General features: G+C 36.2%; 1 protein-coding gene across 3 annotated transcripts in view; it reads left to right on the forward strand.

The window, feature by feature from the left end:
• The window catches only part of ATRNL1 (attractin like 1), a 429,854-nt gene that overhangs the window by 85,007 nt on the left and 320,681 nt on the right, over nt 1–24,166 (forward strand). For all 3 annotated transcript variants that reach the window (XM_005520769.3, XM_088059554.1, XM_088059555.1), the window contains exons 11-17: nt 1,584–1,668; nt 3,288–3,496; nt 5,670–5,788; nt 11,236–11,368; nt 12,602–12,783; nt 21,318–21,531; nt 22,207–22,395. In XM_005520769.3, the coding sequence (XP_005520826.1) occupies nt 1,584–1,668; nt 3,288–3,496; nt 5,670–5,788; nt 11,236–11,368; nt 12,602–12,783; nt 21,318–21,531; nt 22,207–22,395 (1,131 nt within the window). The remainder of the gene's footprint in view (nt 1–1,583; nt 1,669–3,287; nt 3,497–5,669; nt 5,789–11,235; nt 11,369–12,601; nt 12,784–21,317; nt 21,532–22,206; nt 22,396–24,166) is intronic.

The raw sequence follows: 24,166 nt of genomic DNA on the forward strand, positions 1-24,166 counted from the left end.
CTGACTTTGCCAGGCCCAGAGCCAGTCCCATTCTGTGCTTATCTTCAGGACAAAGTCCTTCTGTGATCCTAAAAGTGTTTGAGGCAATTGTGATCTCTTTAGTCTTTTATAGGAGGGAAGATGATTTTTTGGGGTTTTTTTTGAAATATGTGGTCTGATTGTGATATTTATTTATTTATTAACCATATTTGTAACTTGCATAAATCATTCCATATTTTAAGTACATCATATACCTTCTTTAGATGTGACTGTCATTGGGATCTTGCAGGTAAATGAACTCAGCATTATTATGTAAAACCTCTCTTGCATTAAGACTCTGGAAACAGGTTTCAGATGTGTTCTCGACAGTTTTGATGTCTGCCAGCAACCTTTTCTAATTGTTGATCTTTTTAGGACACTTCTCCTTGTGTTACTAACTCTGACTCTGCAGCTTCTACAGGCAGTACTCTCTCCACTTCTCTGTATTATGGAGAGTGTACTGAGCAAATACATTTTTTTTTTAAAAATTGTTTATTTTTTTTGTCTTTGTGTCCAAGTTGATGGCTTTGCCTCTGGCTTAAAATGAAGTGTCTATATATGTAAATAAAGCAATGCTTTTATTTGGAGTAAATTGGAGAGCCTTCTTTCCCTTCTACTCCTTTTCAGCTTTGGATGTAATCCTTATCCTTTGTGTGTATAGCAGATTTTTGCTTTTTTAATGAGAAAACTCTCATATTAGGGTTACAGTTTTCCTGAAAGTTTTCCATACCTGATTCCAAAACCCATAATGACAATAAATTCTAGGAATGTTTTACTTGCTCTTTCCCTAGTACTTTCCCTACTCCACTTTATAGGGATTTCCTTGAAGTTCCTATCTGTAGTTTCAGTCTGCTCCCTCTTTCTATTACTGTGGGATTTGAATATATGAAGTCCATGGTGTTTAAGTAGGAAATAATGAAGAAAGGACTAATTGTTCTCAAGAACTAAAACTAGTAAGGAAAGAAAAAATAAACAGCAGCAAAACCACTTTTGTGTACAGCAGTTCTAAAAGATATGTGCTTGAATAATTAATTTGACATGGAGATCCTGATACATCATTCCTCTCAAGTATGTGGAAAGTAATTAGAAGCATACTTAAATCAAGATACCAAAAGTAAGGCAATAATGAGATGGGTTGCACAGCTGAAAGAGTAATAGTTTATTTTAAAACACTTAAGAAAGAACTATGTTCACTACCATAGATATTCCATTAAATACTTATAAATTGAAAACCTTTAGCTAATTTGAGAGCAGGTAAACATGAGGGCAGTATTACTGATCCCTTGATCACAACGATGGCAGGGCTTGCTGCTGTGGGTGCTGAAACTGGCTGTGAAGGCAGACAACTGCACTTACAATAAAGTGGCTCTTCTATGAATGTCCTGTGGTCTTGATAAATGTTAGGATAGATCAGTGTTGCTGACAGGTTCTTTTAGCATCTACTCAAAAATGCATCTAAAAGGAGTAACCTGCTGATTAATCCTTGAGTAGTTAAAATATACTTCACCTGTATTTTGCTGAAAACTTCAAATTATTTGATATATGCCTGGTGTTTTGTCTTTCAGCTTGTGATGAATGGAAGGTTTTACCAAAACCTAATCTGCATCGTGATGTCAACAGATTTGGTCACACTGCTGTTGTCAGTAATGGGTAAATGAAGTATCTCTTAAACTTTCCTTGCCATTTTTCTGAAGGAAAAAACTGAAGCAGAAATCACACTTAAGTATGATAACAGAACTGATGTAACTTATTAAAATGGAAAGTAGTGCTCATCAGGTAATGAGTACAGCTAATCCCCAGTCTGCCAGGCTGTGGGATCTGTTCAGTGACATTTAGGTGAACATTCCAGTGTACTGAGGTGTTTTCCCACTATTGAGGACTACACTGAATTTGGTATTTGGTACCAAGGATAACCCTTACTTAGGCATGATGGGAGAAATCATTTCTCTTTGCAGTATGCTATAATTCTTCATTCTTCTACAATCATAAGATAACCATGTAACTAAAATTTGCTGGGAGAAAGGGAAGATTTTGATGATACTGATACAGTTATTATCTTTAACACCTGAAGGAGGGAAAGCCTGCCAGCAACTAGATGATATTAAGTTGGAAATCTTGTAGAAAACAGTAGTCAGGTTTAAAGAAACGTGTATTGTTTTACTTGTCTCAGCTTTTGTTTTGCTGGTTGCCAACTGGCCTAGTATCTGAAATTGCAGTACTATAGATAATTTTACCTCTTCTAGATTATTCATCACACTAATAAAGTCAGGACTTAAGTATTTGTGGGCAACTTAGGGATCCTCCATATAAGGATGCTCTATAGGTCAGAAATGAGGTAATGAATAATGCTACAAATAAGAGTGTGACTGCTTTTAACAAAAATAGAACTAAATTGTAAGTATGTACACAGAGCACTTGACATTAATCAATGAACAGATTTATTTATTAAGACAAAATTGCTTGGAGTTAATGAATTCAGCAACTGATATTTTTTCATTATGGTTTGTGTGTTTTATGCCATCTAAGCCATATCTGATACTTTGAGAACTGTCACTTTGTATGAATTACATTCAAAATGCTTTTTTTTTGTTTTTGATTTTTTTTCTTTTTAAAGAACCTAGTGGTATTTTTGGTAAAGTTTTTGGTACCAAAACAGTGACACTCTCCAGATTTCTGCTATTGGTAACTCTGTGATTAATTCTGTTTTAAGAGTATATCATACAACAGATATAGAGGTTTTCTATTACTATGAGACTACTTTCTATTGCTATTATTATCTGAGACTGTTCTTAGTTTTAATGAGAAGGGTGAGGACTCAGGTTTAGTCTTTTGGTTCCTGTGTCAGCAGCTACTGCACCAGAAATGTTACCAAAAATAAATATCTGTCTTGCCAATTGTTGCTACCAGTCTTGAAAAGAATGTTCTTGTTTTCTGAAGGCAAATATTTTATGCTCTGTTCTCAATATTTAACTTCAAAAATGAGTGCATTCTTCCAAAGCTCTTTGGTTTTTTTTCAGACAATTGGGATATGCCACTCCATAAGACATACAGCACAGGGAGCTTTCAGCAATTTTTTTTGTTACTGTCAACTTCCATGGAGAAATAAATTGAAAAAGTAATCAATAAAGGAACCACTGATAGAGTGTTTATTAGAGAAAGAATAAGATTTTTTTTTTAATAATACTATGTGGGTTTTTAATTGTATACCAGAAGAATATAAGAAAATGTGCCTACAATAACCATTGACTTTCCTTGCTTTTTCCCAATAGATCCATGTATATATTTGGGGGTTTTTCAAGTGTTCTATTGAATGACATCCTTGTGTACAAACCTCCCAACTGTGAAGCATTCAGAGATGAAGAGCTGTGCAAAAATGCTCGTCCAGGAATAAGGTGCCTGTGGAACAAGAAACATTGTGAATCTTGGGAATCTGCACATGCTAATAATATCCTTAGAGCAAAATGTCCCAAGAAAACAGGTAAGTGAATTAGAGTCAGGTTTGTAATACAATGTAGGAGATGGGGGTGGGCAACCCCCAAAGAAGTAATCACATGGAAATAGTGTCTGGAATGTTAAGAGTGTTCCCCCCTGAGAATACCCAGCGCAAGTGATATATAGACTATTTTTAAAAAATCGTTCAGTTGTGGAATTCTTTTGTATTTTACATGCAGAGAAGTAGATGCAAAAGGGCACAAATTTAAGGTGCTAAGGGAGAGCAGAGCAGCAGTCAGAGCACAGATGGACGCTGCAAGTGATACCTGGTGTTATGGGCATATGGCACTCCCATACCTCTGTGTACCAATAAAAGAGGAAAGCATCACTGCTTCAAGCAGATTGCTTGTGAAAAAGGAACATTTGTACAGAAGAATATAGTACAGGCACAGCTGGGAAAAAACCTGAGGCAAACAAGCCCTTTGCAGTATGTCAGATGGGTTCAAGTTTGTCATATGAATTTCTCTGTGGCATTGTGAAGGCTGTATTGTATGAAACAGCAATTTACTGTTATGAATAACTGTTCCAACCTATTCATAAGCATTTTGGCTTGTCACAAATAAATTGTTTGTGAAAGTGTTGTTCTTATATGTCACACGAACAGAATATTTATCCCTGCTACATGCACCTACTATTTTTTCTGTGCATCTTTCCTCTCAGCACAGTGTAAAATTGCTTCCCAAACTTTGTCTGTGTGCTGTGTGTACAAACTGCCATACAATTAAACTGCCAGTCTGTGTTTAATGTTCATTGAAAAGTTACTAGCACTGCTATTAATCAACACTTCAAGACATTTTATTTTTCTGATAGCTTTTACTTGTTTCTAGACTGGCTATAAAATCACAAACTCAGAAAAAAAGGTACATGATATAACAAAAACATTATCCAGGTACACTTTTCTGGAAAATGCCTTTTGAACCATTTCAGAGCTTCTAGAGATCTACAATTTAGAAAGTTTCATCTATATAGAAAAAGAAAAAAATCTTATGGCGTTAAATTCAAATGTAATACAGATAGAAGTGGATCCTATAAAAAACTGATCATAGCAACAGGTGTTTATAAAACCCAAACAGAACAAAGCACAGAAAGGCTGAAGGAAAATAAAAAAAGCAGTTTCTAAAGTACAGGTGCTGCAGTGGAAATAAAGCACAACTCGGCTTGGAAGAGATGGGCTCTATATAATTGCAGTTCCAGAAGAAGTTATGTGACCAGCACTGTTTCACTGCTATCAAATTCGTCCAGTTTCAGGTGGTAATTTTTTGCCAAAAGTCAATTTTTCATATATTCTTTTACATTATTTGACTCAGTTGTTACCTGGTTGAGAGTATCATCTGAGAAACAGCTGATGGTCAATACCAAAGGATACACAGAAATTTTAGTGGTTTTCAAAAGATCGATTCTTGGATGACAAGACTTCCCTGGCAAGAGAATCTTTTAAGCTTGCATGAACCTGAAACTAAAGGAGCCAAACCAAACATGATGAAATACAGTAATCAGTGTAAGAGATGGTACAAATTCTCCTATTTTGCAGCATGGTGACTTTTAAAACCTTTGCCACATTCAACAGAAGTAATAATTTGTGTCCTAAATGATTTTACATAACCTAAATTTTAGTCCATGTTGCATTATTAAGAATATAACATTGACTCTTTTTCAGATACTTTTTGTAGATGAAGGACAGAGTGTTAACTTACCAGTCATTCTTAGGTTCATAAATTAATTTAATAAGATTTAAAATGTACACATGTTGCTAATATCTTAGATTGCTTCATTTACTACTTTTATCTCATCTTTTTGCATAGCCATCTAATATTTATAGAAGCCTACATTTGAAGAGAACCTTTCTTCCATGTTAAAGGAGTGAAGAAAAAATAATTGAAAAAAGATCTTCATACTCTTAATTTTTGCATTGCTGTAAATCAGTGAATATTCCCTTAGTTGATATGAGAATTATGAACCTTCAACTATAAAAAAAATAAAGGAATTTTTAACAGAGTAAATCCTATTAACCGAATAGAATTAATTTCCTACAGTAACTTAAACCCTTATGAATGGCTAGAGTTCAAATGAAGGATGCAACAGAAAAAGCTCTGAGGAAGTGTTTAAAATGTGTCGTAATTCTCCTTCTGTGGGACGTTTGTGTTTGATTTGTGTGGCAGCTGCTGCCGACGACAGATGTTACCGCTACGCGGATTGCGCCAGCTGCACCGCCAACACCAACGGCTGCCAGTGGTGCGACGACAAGAAGTGCATTTCAGCAAACAGTAACTGTAGCATGGTGAGTCCTCACAAGTCTGAGTATGTCATCAGTACTTTTCCTTTTCTAGGTTTAGTAGAGTAGTAGCTGCTTGTTTTTGACATGGACTTGTTTGCCAGGTTTTTGAACTAAAAATGTTGCAGAAGGCAGAGCTGGACTGCAGCAAAAGAATCTATTTCAGGGTAAAACAAGTATTCTTCAGGGTTGTACTGCCTACTGTGTATTTCTTAATACTGTTATCCCCTAATTAATGACATTTGAAAAATCAAGGAGTTATTATTAACTTGGATTTCATGCATATGTGGTGTACAGTAGACAGGCAGAAACCATGGAATCCCATCAAGGGTACTGTTTGGCTTTTTCCCTTTCAAACAGGACCAGGCCAGTCTCATTAGTCATGCCCTTCTGATCATTGATCATCATAGAAATGGTTTTCTTTGTCATGGAGTCATCTCATTAAAGGAATATGAGCTTCTGTAACCGTGAGGTCCACTGGCTTGTGATGATTTGGTTCTGATCTTTTTAAGTACAAGCAATCAGATCACATAGATTCATGCAAGTTTATAGTTTCTTCTTTTTAATATTGCCTAGTGCCAAAAAGTTTTATACTTTATGTTGTTGTTCATCAGCTGCTGCATCTCTTGCTTTTTATTTGATTTTTGTCAAGCTTATAATAGTATTTCAGCTTTATAAATTTAGCCTCACACTTTTCAGCCGTCCACAGACACCTGGCTGTACTTGAGTTCAAAATCCTTTCTTTGCGCTTTCATTAGTAAAAGTATCTTGCTCTCTGGCTTGAACCTGATGCAAATCAATCTTGATCTCCAGACAAATTAAGGTGCGAGTTGGATTGACTGTGACTCAAGTCTTTCCTGTTCAGAGTGAGCACAGCCAGCTCTAATCACTGGCATTTGTAGCTAGTCACTACTAATAAAAGCAATGCAGACACAAATTCATCAGTAGCCACAGTTACAAGTCTGTCAGAGGGATTTCACATTCCAGGCACTAATGGTTAGTTTCCTTTGTGATCTTCAAGGGCCCTTCTTTTCCTGACACATCGTTCTTTATTAGGTGCTAATTTGCTAACCATGGTTTTCAGCTCCTGAGCAAGGAATAGTTGCTAAGGAGCAGACCATCTTCATTCCTAATAAATGATCCCTAATAAATGTGGAGCACTAGGTATTTTAGCACAAGCTGCTTGGTTCAGTGTCCTTCTTTGACAACCTTTCATGACTAAGATTGTCAGCTTAATTAGCAAACTACGCAGTCTGCTCTGTATAATTTCCTGTCTTTTAGTCAGAGTTTGAAGTGGATAGGAAAGGCTGTTAGTGTAGTTACTGAAGAACGGGGTAGCAAAAATTCATCAAAATGATTTCTGGAAAGAGGTGCTGTCATAAATGTAAGGTGCCTGTTGCAAAATTAGTCTACTGGCTGTGAGATGATGGAGGCAGAATTTTGCAGCTTCGATATAAGCCTACCAAAATAGCATCGACAGAATGGTAGCATGTGGAAAAAGAAATTGATCAGGCTCATTATCCATTTTCATAGACTGCTACTTCTGGACTAGGCCCACAAACGAAAATGTTGTGACAGCACTCTGATGGTAATATGGGATAACAAACTTGTAGACTTAGGAGCCTTTGCAGCTGTACAAAGGCCTTGATTTATCACTTAGCTCATAGGACTCCAGGTGAGTCAGACAATAATGCTTTAGAATCTGCTCATGGAAACTGGCCAGTTTACTAAAGATGTGCTGTCAACCAGTTTGGCATTGCCTCATGGTCATAGAGCAAATTTCATCTGCAAAGCAGTGGCTACTCTGCTGATTGGAAGGCTTGTAAAATACGAACATTTCCCTGAAATAACTCTAGTTGGACAGATGGATTTCATGAGTAGTGCTAATGCATTGATGATACACCTGTCTGTGCTCACCCTCTGATGTGAGCCAGCACATAACAGGACACTGTATTCCCCTACTGTGCAGACCCATGCATCATCAAGGTATAGATCATATAGACAATACTCATATCTGATGTCATTGCAAGCAGAGGCTTGGTTAATCTGGATCTGCTTAATATGTTTATGAAACTGTATTCACTCTCTATGTCTCTGCATAAAAGGCTTTATCTTGCTTCCTATGAAAATTATACTCCCCCTTACTGCCGATCCTGTTGTGCAAAACATTGACTATAATTTGTAATGTAAACAATTCTTTACAAAAAAAAGGGAGAAAAAAAAGAAAAGACTTTGTGGGAGAGATTAATTTCATTTTAGATTGCTGCACCTTTACAAAATGTCATTCAAAATGAAGTTTACTTTACTGAGAAAGAACAGAGAGAGATTGAATTTCCCGGTAAAAAAATTTACTTGGTCAATTCTGTTCAATTTCTAAAGAGATAAAAAGAATTGATGAAGTAGCCTTAAAGAGAGCCTTAGTATGTTGAGGCACAGCTGAATTGTTTTATTTCTCCTTCCACCCACTATTGCATTTTTGGTAATGTTGTCTTCAGAAGCTCCAAGGGGGGCATTTTCCTACAAGAGGGATGTGTTTCCTCTCTGACTGAAACCAGCCGCGCTCTTACTGCCAGGAGCAGTCTCTGAATTTCTTGTGTGTTGGTCTCCACACGTGCAACACAATAAAGCCTCAGTTGATGACAGTTACCTAAATACAGCCCAGATTGGTGTGTGATTTAACAGTGTTCTTTATCTGAGTGTGGCAACATAAAACAAACATTGTCAAATCCATGAAGGGGATGAGAAAGGGATACTACTGAGGAAATACTTTACTGAGGAATACATTACATTACATACTGAGGATACATTACTGAGGAAATGGGATACTAGAGGAGGCTTCTAAGAGACCTATAGTCAGACATCATTAAATATTTTTGCACAGTGCCTTAAAGATAAGAATCCTTGTTTTTTTGTAATGTTTGTATTGCTTCCAGAAAGCTCCTTCTTTCACAATGAGAGTTCTTGGATGACACACTAATACCAATAATAGTAATCATGGCAATCCTCCTACATTTGAGGAATTCAAAGAATAGACAAGAGGAAATATGTAAAGCAGTAGAAGGAAATATGAATTGAATCAAATTTATCTTGGAGGAAATAAAGAAAATTTATGAGTAAGAAGTACCCAGCAGCAAGTTTTTGGAGTAGCTTGAGGAAAATAATAGGAAATCTATAAATTAATAATTTACATTAATATTAGGCAAACTAGACAAGGTTATACTGTTAACCTGAAAAATTCAGGAGGACAAGAGAGGTACATAATTTAATAGCAATTTCGGAAATTCTAAAATAAACTGTTGTAGTATTTTTCATGCTCCAATAAATATTCAGAAAATCACTGCAGTTCGTAAGTCTGTCTATATACTACTATATCAGGATCAGTACTTAAAACTTATACTACTATATGAGGATCAGTGCTTAAAAAAAATCTAAGTAGATCAGACATGAGGCAGGCTTTATATATAACATGATTTACTCATGCTTTGGTGTGTAAACATTATAAATATCCTACAGCAATATGAAAGTTTTGTAACAGATGGACTGTCATCTTTCTGAATTTCATTGGGTTTGGTAGTTTAAGTTATAACCTTAATATTGTGTTAATATGAATTACCTATTGGATTCACATCTACATTGAACTAATGAGATTTTCAGGCAAGCAGTGTTTAAATTGGATTTAAGGGAAATAAATGCTGGGAATAAGGGAATACAACAAAGAACATTATTATAGAACAGTCACTAGTACTTTGAATTTTATTTTAAACATTAAATAACCAGAACACAACAAGCTTCATGATTAGAAAGTAATAGAACAAATATCTCAGCTTAGGTGGAAAATTGTAATCTGTATGTAATACCACTGAAGAGTATATAATTTAAAAAAGAAATATGAATGCTGAAGGGTATGTCAAAATGAAGTGTTAAAAGTGAGTATTAGTTGAGCTATTGTAAATGAGCAGATGGTGGTTACTTGTGCTCTAAAATTAATTTTAAAGCATCTCTCAGGCAGTTTTGTGAATATGTTTCATGACTGAGTGAAAATAAATGTGGGTTTGTACCAGAGATCTGGTTTTTTGTGCTTTACTGTTGTATGCATTTTTGGTCTAGATAGACACACTTGCTGGCATTGCCTTTGGCTGTTTTGTGTTGTGGTGTACCTGCCTGCACCCAGACCTTCTCTGGTCCTGTTTGCTTTACAACAGCCTTTCCTATTGAACAGAAAAAAGTAAGGACCACTTGAAATAAACTTACTCGTAGGCATCTTATCCAATAAAGGGAAAAAAATAAAATGAAATGCCTCAACAGTAGTGTTATTCAGCAGGAATGAAGCTGGTTCTGTGTGAGATTGTGAATTCACTTTCACAAATGCATTATTTCAGGCCTTTAAAAATACAGAAATAAAAGGAGACAGCTTTTCTCCTCCCTGCTCTATCACTGCCATATTCCATACCAACCACTGTGTAACTTATTGTCATACAGTCTCTTTATAAGTTGTTTAATCATACTCCAGGAGACGATTAGAAAGGAAAGCAACCAACATTGTCAATAAATCATGCATTTGCTATCCAAGTGCAATCCATTTTTGCTGCCATGTATTAATTTAATCTTTTGTTGTTTAAGAAAGACAAGACTTATTAGGGTTTGACAACAGGGACTCCCATAGGTCCCTTCCAGTCTCAACTGTTCTGTGAGTATAAAGCTGTCTTGCATTAGGACTTCCTTTTAATTATTACCTTGAAATTAAGTTGATAGAGAGAGCCTTATAGGTAAGCTGATGAATTGGCTGAAGATTTAGGGCAGTTCATTAAATAAAATATCGATACAATGCCTTAATTAAAAGCACTATGCAGTGGGAAGAAGGATTTGTATTCAAAATATCTAACTTGGAAGACCTCAGTTTTCAGGAAAAAAACAACAAACACCGACCAAACCAAATAAAAGCCCCCAGGTTTCCTTCAGTGTTTACTGCTTTTCTTGCATACTAAGGTACCAAAGGAATAAAATTGTCCCCGGTTTTGTCATGTGTGGAGCATATTCTTGCACCTTCAGTAATTAAAAATGTAATTATTTTGCACCTTGTGCCATTTTTATGTTCTGTTTGACTATTTTTCTTGCTTCAACCTGCATAGGATGAAATAATTTAGTGAAAGTATAACCCTAAACTATCTAAGAAATGAATATTGAGTTTAGTTTTTTAAACTCTTCCTGCTCTCTGTACAGGGAATTGGCCTCTTCAATTTGAGTCTCATAGCTGTGTAGAACAAGTGGGGTGATTTGTGCTCCAGTGTTGCATTCTGCATCTGACAAAGGATTCTAGATAAGGAGCTTAAATTCAGCCTAGCTTTTAGGTGGCCACAACTATCTGGGAGGGTCCACCTGCTCTTTATTTCAGTTTTGACTTCTGGTTTTTTAATAGAGGTATGCTTGAGGTGCTGCTTTGTCTATTTTTACAGTCAGTTAAAAACTACACGAAGTGTCACGTGAGGAATGAGCAGATCTGCAATAAACTGACGAGCTGCAAGAGCTGCTCCCTGCACCTGAACTGCCAGTGGGACCAGCGGCAGCAGGAGTGCCAGGCACTACCTGGTAAGAGAACGCCACAGCTGCTTTCAAAACCAAGTCAATCTCCTCTTCCTTGCCAGAGATTGTTTGTTCATGAGCAGACGTGGATTTGTGCTCGCTCCTCTTGCCTGTCTGTGCCTGTCCAGGTGAAGGCAGATGTGATTACAGCCCTGACTGGGGGATCAGTGCTACCTTTACTCGTTTTGGGGGAGATAATGCCATTAGTGAAGGCACAGTGATGCACTGCACAGGGCAGTGATGAGCCCTGAGTGCAGAGCTGAATGGCCATATTACTCTGGTGTGTACACTGACATTGGTGCTTTTTCTAGCTGGGGTTTTACTGTAAAACTTTAAATTCAATTATGCTTCAATTTTCCTGTGCAGATAGGGCCCAAGATCTAGTTTCTTGATTGTCTAATGTTGGTACTACTATGAAAGCAATGAATATTAAAATGCTCATATGAAATATTCTCAGAAGGTGACTGTTAACATTCTGAAATAGTATTTATTTTGTAATTTGCATTCATAGCTACATGTATGCAGTTAGATGTCAGAACCTTTTCCATTTGATCTTATGTCCAGATGAAGTTAATGAACACTTTTTTTTGCAGAGATGATTCATGAAATAACTTAATTTAGTCTCTGCAGTTCAAAACTGTATTTATGTAATCTTTGTAGATTTACTATAACTGTTGCTCTTACTTATCTTTTAATAGTTATCTGAGTCTGAGTAATCCTGTAAAATGTCAAAGAGAAATATTTTCTGAGATGTTATCTGAATTTTCTATCATTTGGATTGCATTAGTATTTAGGCAAATATAAATGTAAAGATATGATAAAACAAGGATGGTGTAAAGTTGTGATTTCTTAATTCCAGGACAGTTGTTATATTTTTAAATTTAAATAGCATTTAAGTAAAAGAAGTTGTTAAAACTATTATTTATGTACATAATCTAATCTTAATATTTAGTTGTGCTCAGTTCTGAATACAAGGAAGAAATAGGGGCATAAAAACATTATGCTGAAACTTAGCATTTATCATGGAATTATTTTTTAAGTTCCTGGAATTTTCTTTCCGTAACAATACACTATTTTATACAATGATACTTGGTATTTTAGAATTTATGTGATGTGAAAAGGGAAATTGAGTGTGGGATGTATTTTGATTTATGATCTCAGGAAGATAAAATTCAGACTCCTTTGGGTTTTTTAAAAGTTCTTTTCAAATCAGCTTTAATTGTATGCTTTTTGCACCAGCTCACCTGTGTGGAGAAAGATGGAATCACATTGGAGATGCCTGCCTCCACATCAATTCCAGTCGGGAAAGCTACGACAATGCCAAACTGTATTGCTACAATTTGAGTGGAAATCTTGCCTCATTAACAACCTCAAAAGAAGTAGAATTTGTTCTGGATGAAATACAGAAGTATACACTTCAGGTAACTTGAGGAGCTGTAATTGATGTTTATGTGAAACAAATTTGCTTTGAGAAATCCCTTCTAGGGTTTTGTCCAAAGAGAAGACAGTTTTTGTCTTCAAAGAAATGTGTTAAATGCTGCTAAAGACTGGTACAAGTCACGTGTAAGATATTAAGGAAATCTCATATTTAAAACAAATCACACAGCAGCTTCCAAGATTTCCCCTTTCCAGATTTAAATGCTAAAAGTTACTATTTACTTGGCAGAGAGTATTTGCTCAAGAGAATGGTTGGAACACTGATTTTGTGTCCTGGTTTTAGCTGGGATAGAGTTAATCCTGAAATTCAGCAGAGGCAAGGGCAGCGTCCAGCATAACCCCATGCACCAGTACAGATGTAACTTCTCCAGAAAAGCCAGTTTCCTCTGTAACTGCTTTGTGGGATCAAAGGGTCACAGGGAAGCTGCACTAGTATGTAAAACATGTAGCAATTCCCTGCACAGCAGTGCTGGAATTAGCTGGAGCTAATTAGCTTTCTCTAATAATGGTGGGGGGAGAGAGAGCTGAAAACTCTTCCATGCCTCTGGCAAATGCAGCAAGCTACCACCAGAGTATTCCTTAGAAAAAAATGATCCATATTAACAATCCATATATTGTTAACTGTGGGACAAGAGAAGGGAAGAGAAATTACTTGTCCCTGGGTGGTCAGGTTCAATTTTTCAGCAGTTAAATATTCAAATGCTTATTGCTGTGTTTAAACATCACTGGTTTAAGTATATGAAATGTAAGAATACTCAGAAATATGAAACCCAGCAGTGTACACTCAGATGGGATGTCTTTGCAGAATATGATTCTGATTTTTACAAACAAATCAGTTGTTCTTTGAAAGGGACATTTTTGGGAATGTGTATTTAGTTTTGTAGAACATGCAGCACTTTGTCAGTATAAAATCCTCAAATTCTTAAGTAGTTTAGGATTTTACAGTTACAGGAAAATGAAAGATAATTGTGGATAATAATTAAAGCTTATATCAAGCTAGTCTGTGATTTACAAAGTTGTTATGGTGAAGATGAATTGAGATCATTCAAAGGAAATAGCAGTTAAGAATTGCCTTTATGTTATTACTGATTCAGAGAGCAGGAGGTTAGGGACATATATTGTGGACAGAAATATTCTGTTATCCTTCTTAGCATTCTACAGCAAAATGCAGTTTCAAACATAGGTTATGAGTTAATGTTGAAAATGTAATTGAAACAAAAACAACAACAAAACGATATTGGCAGCATGATTGCTCTGGTTATTTATTTTACCACTTTTTTCCTTTTTGCTTTCCTTTCCCCTGATTCCTATTAAAATACTGCATAGGATGCTTTCCAATCTAATAATGTGTGATACGCTATTGATGTGACTGATTTTGCCTGACTGGCTTGAGGTGTAGATGAGAAATAGCTTTTTTTAGTGTTTGGAAGCAAGATTTTTCTTACATCTCAGAGCTTAGAACTTCTGCAAGATGACATCCTGCTAAGCATATCTTTATTTAAATGAAGTACATCCTGAGCCAATGTGGTGATGTAAATTTGAGATACCTCAAATACAGTTTAAGCGGTTGTAGACAAATGTATACACTTTTGAAAAATCTATCTTGGATTAAACAATCATTCAGCTGTCACAGCCTCTAATGAAATTCTGCCATGAATTATCCTGGTGTTTTCAGTGGCACTAAGTAAAAAAAAATAATTTTTTTCATTCCTATCTATCTGTCCAGCTACATTTACTCAGTGTGATACATCCCAAATGTGTTATCAGGTGTGACAGAGGCTCTTTAGAAACTCCTTGATCTTCTTTTGCCTGCCTTTCCCTCTCAAACTGCAATCATAATGATTTAAAGAGTGAGATTTCATTTTAGATGGCTTGTTTCTATAACAGGTGCTGGTGGGGAGTTCACAAATGGACTCAGAGCTGCTGTAAGGTGAACACCATGGTTTTAATCTCTATTATCTGCAGCAGAGTTTGACTTGGGTGGTTAATGTTGAAGGCTTTAAAATCTTTAGCCTGGGAAAGAAAAAAAGGTTTCAGTTTCACCTGAAAACAAAAAAACTTATCAGGATTAATGAATGTCTCAGAGCAGCATTTGGAAATAAGAATATGATTCTGACTTTATCTCTTTGTTATTTGGTATTCTTATGCTGAGAAAAGAAGAGTAACTTAGGTAGTTGTTGTGTACTTTAGAAACTGTCAAATAAACAGCCTGTAAATCAGTAACTCTACAGCCTGGAAGGCCTTCAGCATTCTGTCTTGTTAATGGAAACATCATGTGATTTTATAGATTGTTCTACATCAAGTCCTTCTTCTGGGACAAGTTTAGGACAATTTCTTTATTAAGTTTAGAATAATACATTGATGCTTTGGAAATCTTCACAGGGAAGGAGGTGCCATTTTCCCTGTGCCCTATCCAGACCTCACTGTGTATAAATAATTTCTCCTAATCCCAGTACTAAACTGGAGATCGATATGTTGCCTCTTTTTAAAGGATGAGGAGAAGGTTCATTTGGTACTAAAGAAAGGGACAAAACAAAGATCTGTGTGGTATGAACTCAAGACACTCTTGAATTTTCAGACATATTTTAAAATTATTTCCAACAGTTTAAAGTCTAGTTTGTATTGTTCATGAAAAATAAATTAAATTCTGTCAGAGAATGCCAAAATAAGCACAATGGATAGCCTGCAGATTCCCACACTCAAGAAGAATGACACTTAATATTTTTTTCTTATGTGCTTTTATTGACCTGGTAAGCAAAATATTATGAAAGGAAAGATTTGAATTTCTCTGAAAAATGGATTAAACAGCAATATGAGGTTAATTTACTGTTCCTGCTAATATTCAAATGTTGTATATTAATTTAAAAGTGCAATTAGCTCTCCTGGGAGTTTGCTTGCAGCTGTGGGATTTAACTAAAAATAATAATTTTCTTGTTAGCATGCAATAAATTCTGAGAAGATTTAGTTTTGGTGTAGTAAGCACAAAGAAAGAAGAGAATAGTTTTCCACAATGCCTTTCATTATATAAACTGTTTGCAACTTTTCCTTTGACTCACTGCTCACAAGGCTAAGCATCTTTTTATAAATTACACTTGAGTGTAGGTTGCAGTTAATTAGTGAGCTTTGCATAGCAATGTTATTCCTTGTTAGCTCAAAGTACTCTCTGAGGGCTCTGTGTTTCTGTGGTTTTATAATGTGTGTGATTGTGGTGAAGTTGACATCTACTCTTGGTTTCTGAATTACTCCCTTTAGAACAGTTTCTACCAGTTCCACTTTCCTATTGTGGTTTTAGAAATCTAATAGATTATTTTAGCACATTGTCTCTATTTTGCAGTTGTTGCATTGACTGTCCATTAGCTCACCTCTAGTTTAACTGTCTTCTTGCATTCAGGATTAGGGGAGCTCAACTCACTTTGGATGCCCAAGAATGCAAGTTTCCTCTTAAAATTGTCCTCTATAAAGAAGAAATTCCAAGAAGAGACCAAAATCCCACTGGAATGCTAGCTATAATCTCTGTAGATGGAAATTATATTTTTTTCACTTTGCCAGATTGTACATTTTTTTTAACCACTTGGACTATAGAAAAGTTTAAAAAGAGTAGAATTGGTGGTTCTCATGACCTAATGCATGGCTCCTGCTATTAATTGCATCCAGATTGCATCATATTTGTCTAATATGGTCCAGAGACACTTAAAACTCATAAATCTTGCTTCTACTGCTTAAAATGTGCCAGTCACTGGGTAAATATTTACAAAATATGGAATGTGCTGGTATCCGGCATAAACAGAATTGATGCAGTTAAGGAATGGAAAACCCAGCATTGTGTCTGCATAGAACACATTATTTCTCTTCACAGGGCTGCTGTTTTCAGGAAACAGTTTTTTTGTTCAGAATGGTGCAGAAGAGAGTCAAATTAGCTGCAAACCTTTCTCCAAATTGTGGATGTTGTGGAGATATGGGCACTGAGAAGCTGCAGTATTATCAAAGTTTAATTGTATCTTTCATCCTAGAGCAACAAATCAAGGAGTTAAAACAATTCCTGAGAAGTTTGTTGAATTTTGTTTAAATGAGACATTAGCATATTATAAACTTTCAGGACAAGTTGAAAATAAAAATAATTTAAATAAAGGTGGAGATAGTTTGTTTGTTTTTTTTTTTTTTTTGTTGAATGAGATATATACTTCCCCAGTAATTTGCATAATTAAGAAGCAGGGGAGATTTTTGGGCCTCTGTGGTAATTGGCTATTCAGTAAAGGTAGTCTTGCTCACTTCACTCATCTGCAAATTATTCAGCCCTCATTAGCTTAGTGCTGATTCAGCAGTAGTACCTGAAAAAATGTGTCATGAGTAGAAATGATCCCTTTCGCTTTAGATATCAAAGCAATTTAATCTGATTTAATTTCTCTGAGTAAACAGTGGATTTAACACCAACTATCAGCTTTCCAGTTAAGGTTACACAATTTTCTTTTCTAACATAGTTCCATAATTACTGTTTAAAAAGCAAATTAAAATTTCCTGATTCAGAATAAAAGAAGAGCATATTTTTGAAGTTATTAGTGATCAGTGTTTTATAGATTCCTGTTTTGGCTAAAGTTTGGCCTTATGTTCAGCTTAATAGGACTGTAGATGAGATTACAGAATGATGTTCTGTTGGTATGCATTGTATGATCACAATTTTGTTCCTCTTGTCAGATGAAAATAAAGCCTTACCCAGCAATTTTTCTCAGAATTTAATAATTCTGAAATATTTCCTAACTTAAAGGTTGATCTCTCATTTAAAAAAGGTTTTTTGGTGACTTATTTTTATTGTTATAAAAGATGGTTCTGTGAAAGCAGGTAAACCTGTTGACTAGATATATTTCAAGCACAAATATAAAGTTTCTAAGATGGGCTGTGGATTCTAAAAAATAGCCTAGAGTGATGTGGATGAGAGGACAAACATATTCTAGGGGTGATTCCAAATTTTAAATAGTGTAGTGGGATAAAACTATACAATACTTCTTAATATATATTTGCTTATGTTATCCATTGCAACATTAGTAAGGCTCATAACAAATTTTCCCCAAATGGATGTGAGCACCTGCTGTGTATTGCATTACTTTGGTTTTGGTTTTTTTTTAAATTTTTTTTTAACTGATTTTTAAACTTGCCTAGGATGCTCTTATGTGAGCTTGTTGAATTGTTGTTGATGTTGTTTTAAAATGAATTGTACACAATGTATCAAAGGAGTATTTATAGATATGCATATATAGGAAGAAAGAACAAGTCTTCAGAACTCTCTGAGGAGTAATGTTCTTCCCACTTATATGTTGAGTAAAGGTCACCTGAACTTCCAATAAATGAGATGATTTACACTGTATTTTTCACTCATCTGGTTTGTTAAAAAAGTTTTTCAAGAGGCCTGGGAGCTGGAATCTTGAATCAGCAAGTTCTGGTTCCAGAGAACTGGCAGTCTCATTTCCCTCCTGTCTGATCCTCTTCAGAAGCATCTTTGGCAAGATATTCAAAGTAAAGGAATCAGTTTTCTACATTAATTTTGCATTAAATGGAACAACCATAGAGTTCAAGTGAAGGATGTTCAAGTCCCATTATTTCTTAAGTCTGAAGAAGAAACTGGATTGCATTTTCAGCTCACACATTTGAAGTACCCTGGTTGTTTCAAATACCTTGAGATTCCCAGCTGTTCTGACTAAACCTTTCATCAGTTTGAGAGATAATTTATACTAGATTGATGCCTTTTTTTTTTTTGCTTTTTTTAAAGAAATTAGTTTGATAGCCACAGAGCCCTGGTGGCTGCAGAGGTCTCATGTGGAATTTCCTGAATGCACTTGTTGTGATTTGCTTTTTCCTGTTGGCTTCTGTGTAGTGCAGTGGCAATCATTTTTGGTGATAAACTTTGTTGATATCCACACACACTCTCTGCTATTGCCAGCAGTCTTCACCTGTGGCCCACCACATGATGGAATTGATGCCACATAATTGAATATGCATGTTAAGCACATCAGTGGAGCATTTGGGAGGCTTCACTTGGATAATCTGTGCTTGGCATCCTGACAGTATGGCCAAAGAGGCTTGAGTGGGCCTGCAAGGTCACTGCTTCGATGGTGTGACCTTGATAATGTGCTCATCAGCATTTGGGTCTGTATTTTGATGGTTTGTCCTAGCAAAGAGCCAGAGATGGTACATATGGAATTTGAGATGCCTGACATGATGACTATAAGCTGTCCAGATAGTCCAGCTATTAAGAATGATTATGACTGGGATATGTGTTGCTTTTGCTGGAAGCCTTTTGTTTCAGGGATGCTGCTTTTATCTCCTCTGGCTGCTTTGGCTTTCATGATTCTCTCTGGGACTTCGTCATCATTAAAGGGGTTCCAAGACAGTCTCCTACTCAAATGGAAGAATTTATTTCCAAATATCACTGCTGCACTCTCAGTTTTCATTATTGGCTCACATACTTTTTCACCATAGCTGGAATAGGATCCCTGTTTTTATATACTGATGCTGAGGCCAAATTATTTGGCAGTGCAATTAAAACAGTTGGTAATACGTTAAAGATTTTCTTGGCTGGAATCCCTGAATCCCAAATTAGGCATGTAGGGTTGGTTTATGTGTGTGTTTGTCAGCAGTTCATCCTGCCTAAGCCCCTGACATTATTCTCTATGTGCTTGGTGTGCACACTTAGCATCTACAGGGAGCTGTGTAGGTATCTAAGATTTTCTGGTCCATGTGGACCATGTACACAAACAGGAATCTAGTCAACTAAACAACAAATAAAACAACAGATAACAACAGATGTATTATCTACCATTTTCCAGATGCCCAAGTTCCACTTTTACTGCTTGTATAATGTTCTTTCTCGTATCCAGAACATGAGTCCTCACAGACACCTGGAAAGTTGCTCACCTGGGGTAGCAGTGGAGTTAGCAAGTAAATACAGAAGTAAAACACAAAGTGGGCAGTGGTAATTTTGCTGAATGTTCTTGTTGCTGTTCAAGAGTCTCCCAGAACACATTACTGCTTGTGGAATGGAACGTTTCTTAGTTATTTTCTGGTTTATTTAAGATTGTTCTTGTGTCCCTAAGTGTTAGTAGGTAAAGCAATTTTTGTTAGATCATGATCTTAACTGAGAGTACAGAAGCAGAAGAGAGCATAGGGAGTACATTTTAGAGAGGTCAGGAATACTGATTATCTACCTACTGATTCTTTGAAAAGGTATTTACCACTGGTATTTTTGAAACAAAATTAATAATCCTTCATATTTCAATTTGCTCTAACAAGGGGAAAAAAGAAGGAATTCTCTGTGTGTAGAATTAAGAGTACTGGAAGATTTTCTTTTCAGCTATGGGTTAAACCTGAGTGGCCAGAGAAAATATGAGATCAAAGGTGAAAGATCAGTGATAGAGAATGGCAGTAATTCTTTGTTCACTTGTGGAATACATATATCTTTAACCATGGCAGGTTCCCTTTAGGTGCATTACAGTATTCTACTTACCTTGTAAACACCCTTTACTTACCTTGTAAATGAAATCAGTTGTGAACCTAATTCACAATCAGCTCAATATCTCTATTTTAGAGCTGACAATCCTCTGCCTGGGCAGGGAGCTGGGTTTGGTATTCTGGCATCCACCTGCCACCGTGTACCTGTCACAGCCCCGTTGTCTCTCTGTATCTCTCTTCTGTGTGTTAAACTGGGCTTAATGAAAACTGCCTGCACAGAGATTACATGAGGAAATGTATTTGGTTTGAGTGTCTTTAGATTTTTACACTAATGGTGGCAAGTAGGGCATGTAATTTATCCTGGAACAAGTGCCTTTTTTCCTTAAAATCTACTTTTTCACTTTGTAAGTGTGTAAAGGTGGAATGATAAAAATCAGTAGAATTTGTGATGTAGTTTTACTGATACATTCTAAATATGTTTTAAAAATTTGTGCTTTTAGTTTTTTATAGGCTATGTTTTATAAATTATAAATCAATAATCAAAGTATATTCAATGTGTATTTAACAGCATTGGAAATGTAAATGTGCCACTTTTATCTCTGTCTTTGAATTGCCTAAAGTTGATCGGTATCAGCACTATGGACTTTAGAGGATGGAATACTTATCCTGAACTTTGACTTCTCTGAACTGCTGTTAATTTTCATGTATTTCATTATCCACAGTGGCCTAGCAATTAGTAATGATACAGTAGCCACTGGGAAAAAAAGCAAACAATTTCATTATGACCTGTATCCAGTAATAGAAATCATAATTATCTTTGAACAGAATGCAGTTTTTTAGTGGAAGAGAAGCATATAGGGAGTGGAGTTTTTGTTGGGGTTTTTGGGGATGTTCAGCAAGATAGAACAATTAATATAAAAACTGTGGACAGTGGTTGAGGAGATGATAAAGTGAGATAAGAACACGCTGAATTCTGATAATGTGAAGTTGTTGCTGCTGAGCTATTTTTTGAAACGTTTTATGAGGACAAAAAGCATTTGAAACAATTCTCTGCCATTTGTTTCATTTCCATCCATAGAAAATTTCACCCTGGGTGGGTTTGCGCAAGATCAACATCTCCTACTGGGGCTGGGATGACATGTCCCCTTTCACAAACACCACCCTGCAGTGGCTCCCTGGAGAGCCCAACGACTCTGGCTTCTGTGCCTACCTGGAGAGAGCAGAGGTGGCAGGGCTGAAGGCAAATCCCTGCACTGCCATGGCAGACGGCCTTGTGTGTGAAAAACCCGTCGGTAAGGAGCCTCTTACTCCCAGGAACTGATGCTGCGCTGAATAACAAGCTCTTTGGGCTTTCATTTGCCTAAGAGGGGTTTGGGGACAATTTGGATTAAATAATTACAAAAAGAGATTTTTTTTTTTAGTTTTTTGGAAATAGCTGTAATATATTAATATTCCTAATGTAGAAAATATTTTATTTCAGAATAAATTCACATGGCGTATTTTGCATTACACCAGAAATCTTATAGTTTGCCTCTAAATCAATAATAGTGAACGGTAACAGTAGTTGTAACCACATGTGGAGATATTCAGCAATGCAGTGTGTTCTTTCTGGTTGTTGCTGAACATTAGTGAATATCTTAAAATTGTAAAAGACTGACAAGTCCAAAATTCTGGTTTCTGTCTTTTAGGATTTTTTGTGTATAAAGTTTACTGTGGCAAACAGTCACTTGACTTTTCAAGTTAACATACATTAAAATAGATTCTGTGAGCTGTCATATGAGTCATGCTCAGTTTTGCGTATTAGATTTTGTAAAATATATACAGAAACATAACTTTGGATCAAAATATTTACAGCTAATTAAGGAAGCAACCGCTTCAACATGGATTTTTCTAATGGAACAAATGGTGAAAGGAAAAAAAGATTGAATTGTGTTCAAAATGATGAAATATTTGTGATCCTTTTCCAGTCAGTCCCAACCAGAATGCCAGGCCCTGCAAAAAGCCGTGCTCCCTGAGGACAACCTGTTCCAACTGCACCAGCAATGGCATGGAATGTATGTGGTGCAGCAGCACCAAACGATGTGTGGACTCCAATGCCTACATCATCTCCTTCCCATATGGGCAGTGTCTGGAGTGGCAAACTGCCACCTGCTCCCGTGAGTATCTTAGTGAATGTTCATCTCACTAAATGTGTTGTTAGATTTATTTGTCACTCAAAAGAGCTGGAGGGATTTGGCACATTTACTAGAGATGAAAAGATTTTCCAGTGAATGACCTTATATAGCTACTTAAAATGAGAAGTCAGTGCTGAGTATGCACTTCTTAGACAGATAAAATGCTGGCAGTTCTTTGATTATGAAATGTATTTAGTCTTTTGAAACCATGAAAAGTATATATTCCTTTCAGATAAAGAAATATTACCGTGATTGTTTGTATGATCAGTGTTATTGTGAGAAACAGTTGCCATGAGCTGGAACAAGATACTGTTAAAATTAGATAACCAATATGTAGAAATTAGACTTACACAATATCAAGTTACTAAGAAAAGGATGTGTGCTGATTTTTTAAAGGTTTCAATGTTCTGATTTGTCTTTTTCAGATTAAGGGTATGCCATTTTCCTAACATGGAAAGATAAACACAAAGTTTTAATGATGATAGTAGTAGTCTTGAGAATACTGTAGCACAAATGCAAAACAAATGATCTTTCTTAGATTCTTCTCCCTTGCAGATGGGGATTGTTAACCCTTGATCCCTAATAATTAACTCTTGCAGATTGTTCATCCTCTCTGTGGAAGTAGAAGGAATGCTATTAGGCCATCAGGCAGGGAGAGGAGGTACAGAAAACTTCTGTCCTGTGTGATCAGACTGGGTCAGGCTGCATTAATGTTCAAGGTTCCCATTTCATCCTTTGACAACAAGAGGCAAGTGATTTCTTCGTCAAGGAACAAAGTTACTCCCTGGAAGTCCCCTTTGGAAGTGCATTTCTCAGAGCTTGATGCAAGGTCTCTTCAGGAGAAGGAGCAATCTCCTCCAAGTACTTTTCAGTGTATCAGGCACAGCTGCTCCTTCCCAAGCTGGGAGTGACCAGAGTCAGCCTCGTGCAGTTCCAGCAGTTCCAGGATTTATTGGTGCCATGACTGATGTAGATGCTGGAGTGATCTGCCTTAGATTATTGTCTTAGTTGAGGTTTATTTAGGACAGTTCCTCAGTCACCATCGTTCAGAAGACTGGTTCTTAGAATTTTTCAGGATTTCTGAAGTGTACTTTTGGACTCCCCTTATTGCCCTACTCTGAGAGGGTTTTTCTGGATACTTTTGATTTCCTTTCTCTCTCCATAAGGGTCTTTTGATATCAAAACCTCTGGAATCTTGTATTTGTGGATATCTTCTGACAGGATTAATGATCTTGACAACAACAAACAACTTGCTTTCAGGATCATAATTAGATCATGATTCCATTTGATAGGCTAGGGATACAAATTTAAAAAACCCCAAAGAACACAAAAGGCAGTTACTTGCTTTCATCTAAGCCTCAGGAAAATACTAAGTAAAACAAGCTCTTGATGTATCTGAAAAGGAACCACTGATAAATTATAATCTCAAGAGAGAAAAAGAGAGCTGTAGGTACCAGGCCACTGCATATCCTGGTTAAAGGGAAATAACGCATAGGAAAGCTTTTCCTTCAGGCTAAATTGGCCAAGAGCCCATATTCCTCTTATTGAGGTTCCTTCTTCATCCTTAACAATCATAGAATGTAATGAATCAGGACCATGTTGAACTTTTCTGGTAAACTTTTTGGCTAAATTAGTAAATTTCAGGTATTAATCCAGGTTCTAGTGCCCAGGTTCAGTGTAATAGGTAATAGGAACACTTAATCTCTTGTCACTGCTTGGAATAATAATTCTGTAGTTATATAAAGGTTTCTCT

This window comes from Pseudopodoces humilis, chromosome 9 (genome assembly GCF_049639895.1).
Source record: "Pseudopodoces humilis isolate 2021_Gansu_Grassland_sample_001 chromosome 9, ASM4963989v1, whole genome shotgun sequence".
NCBI lineage: Eukaryota > Metazoa > Chordata > Aves > Passeriformes > Paridae > Pseudopodoces > Pseudopodoces humilis.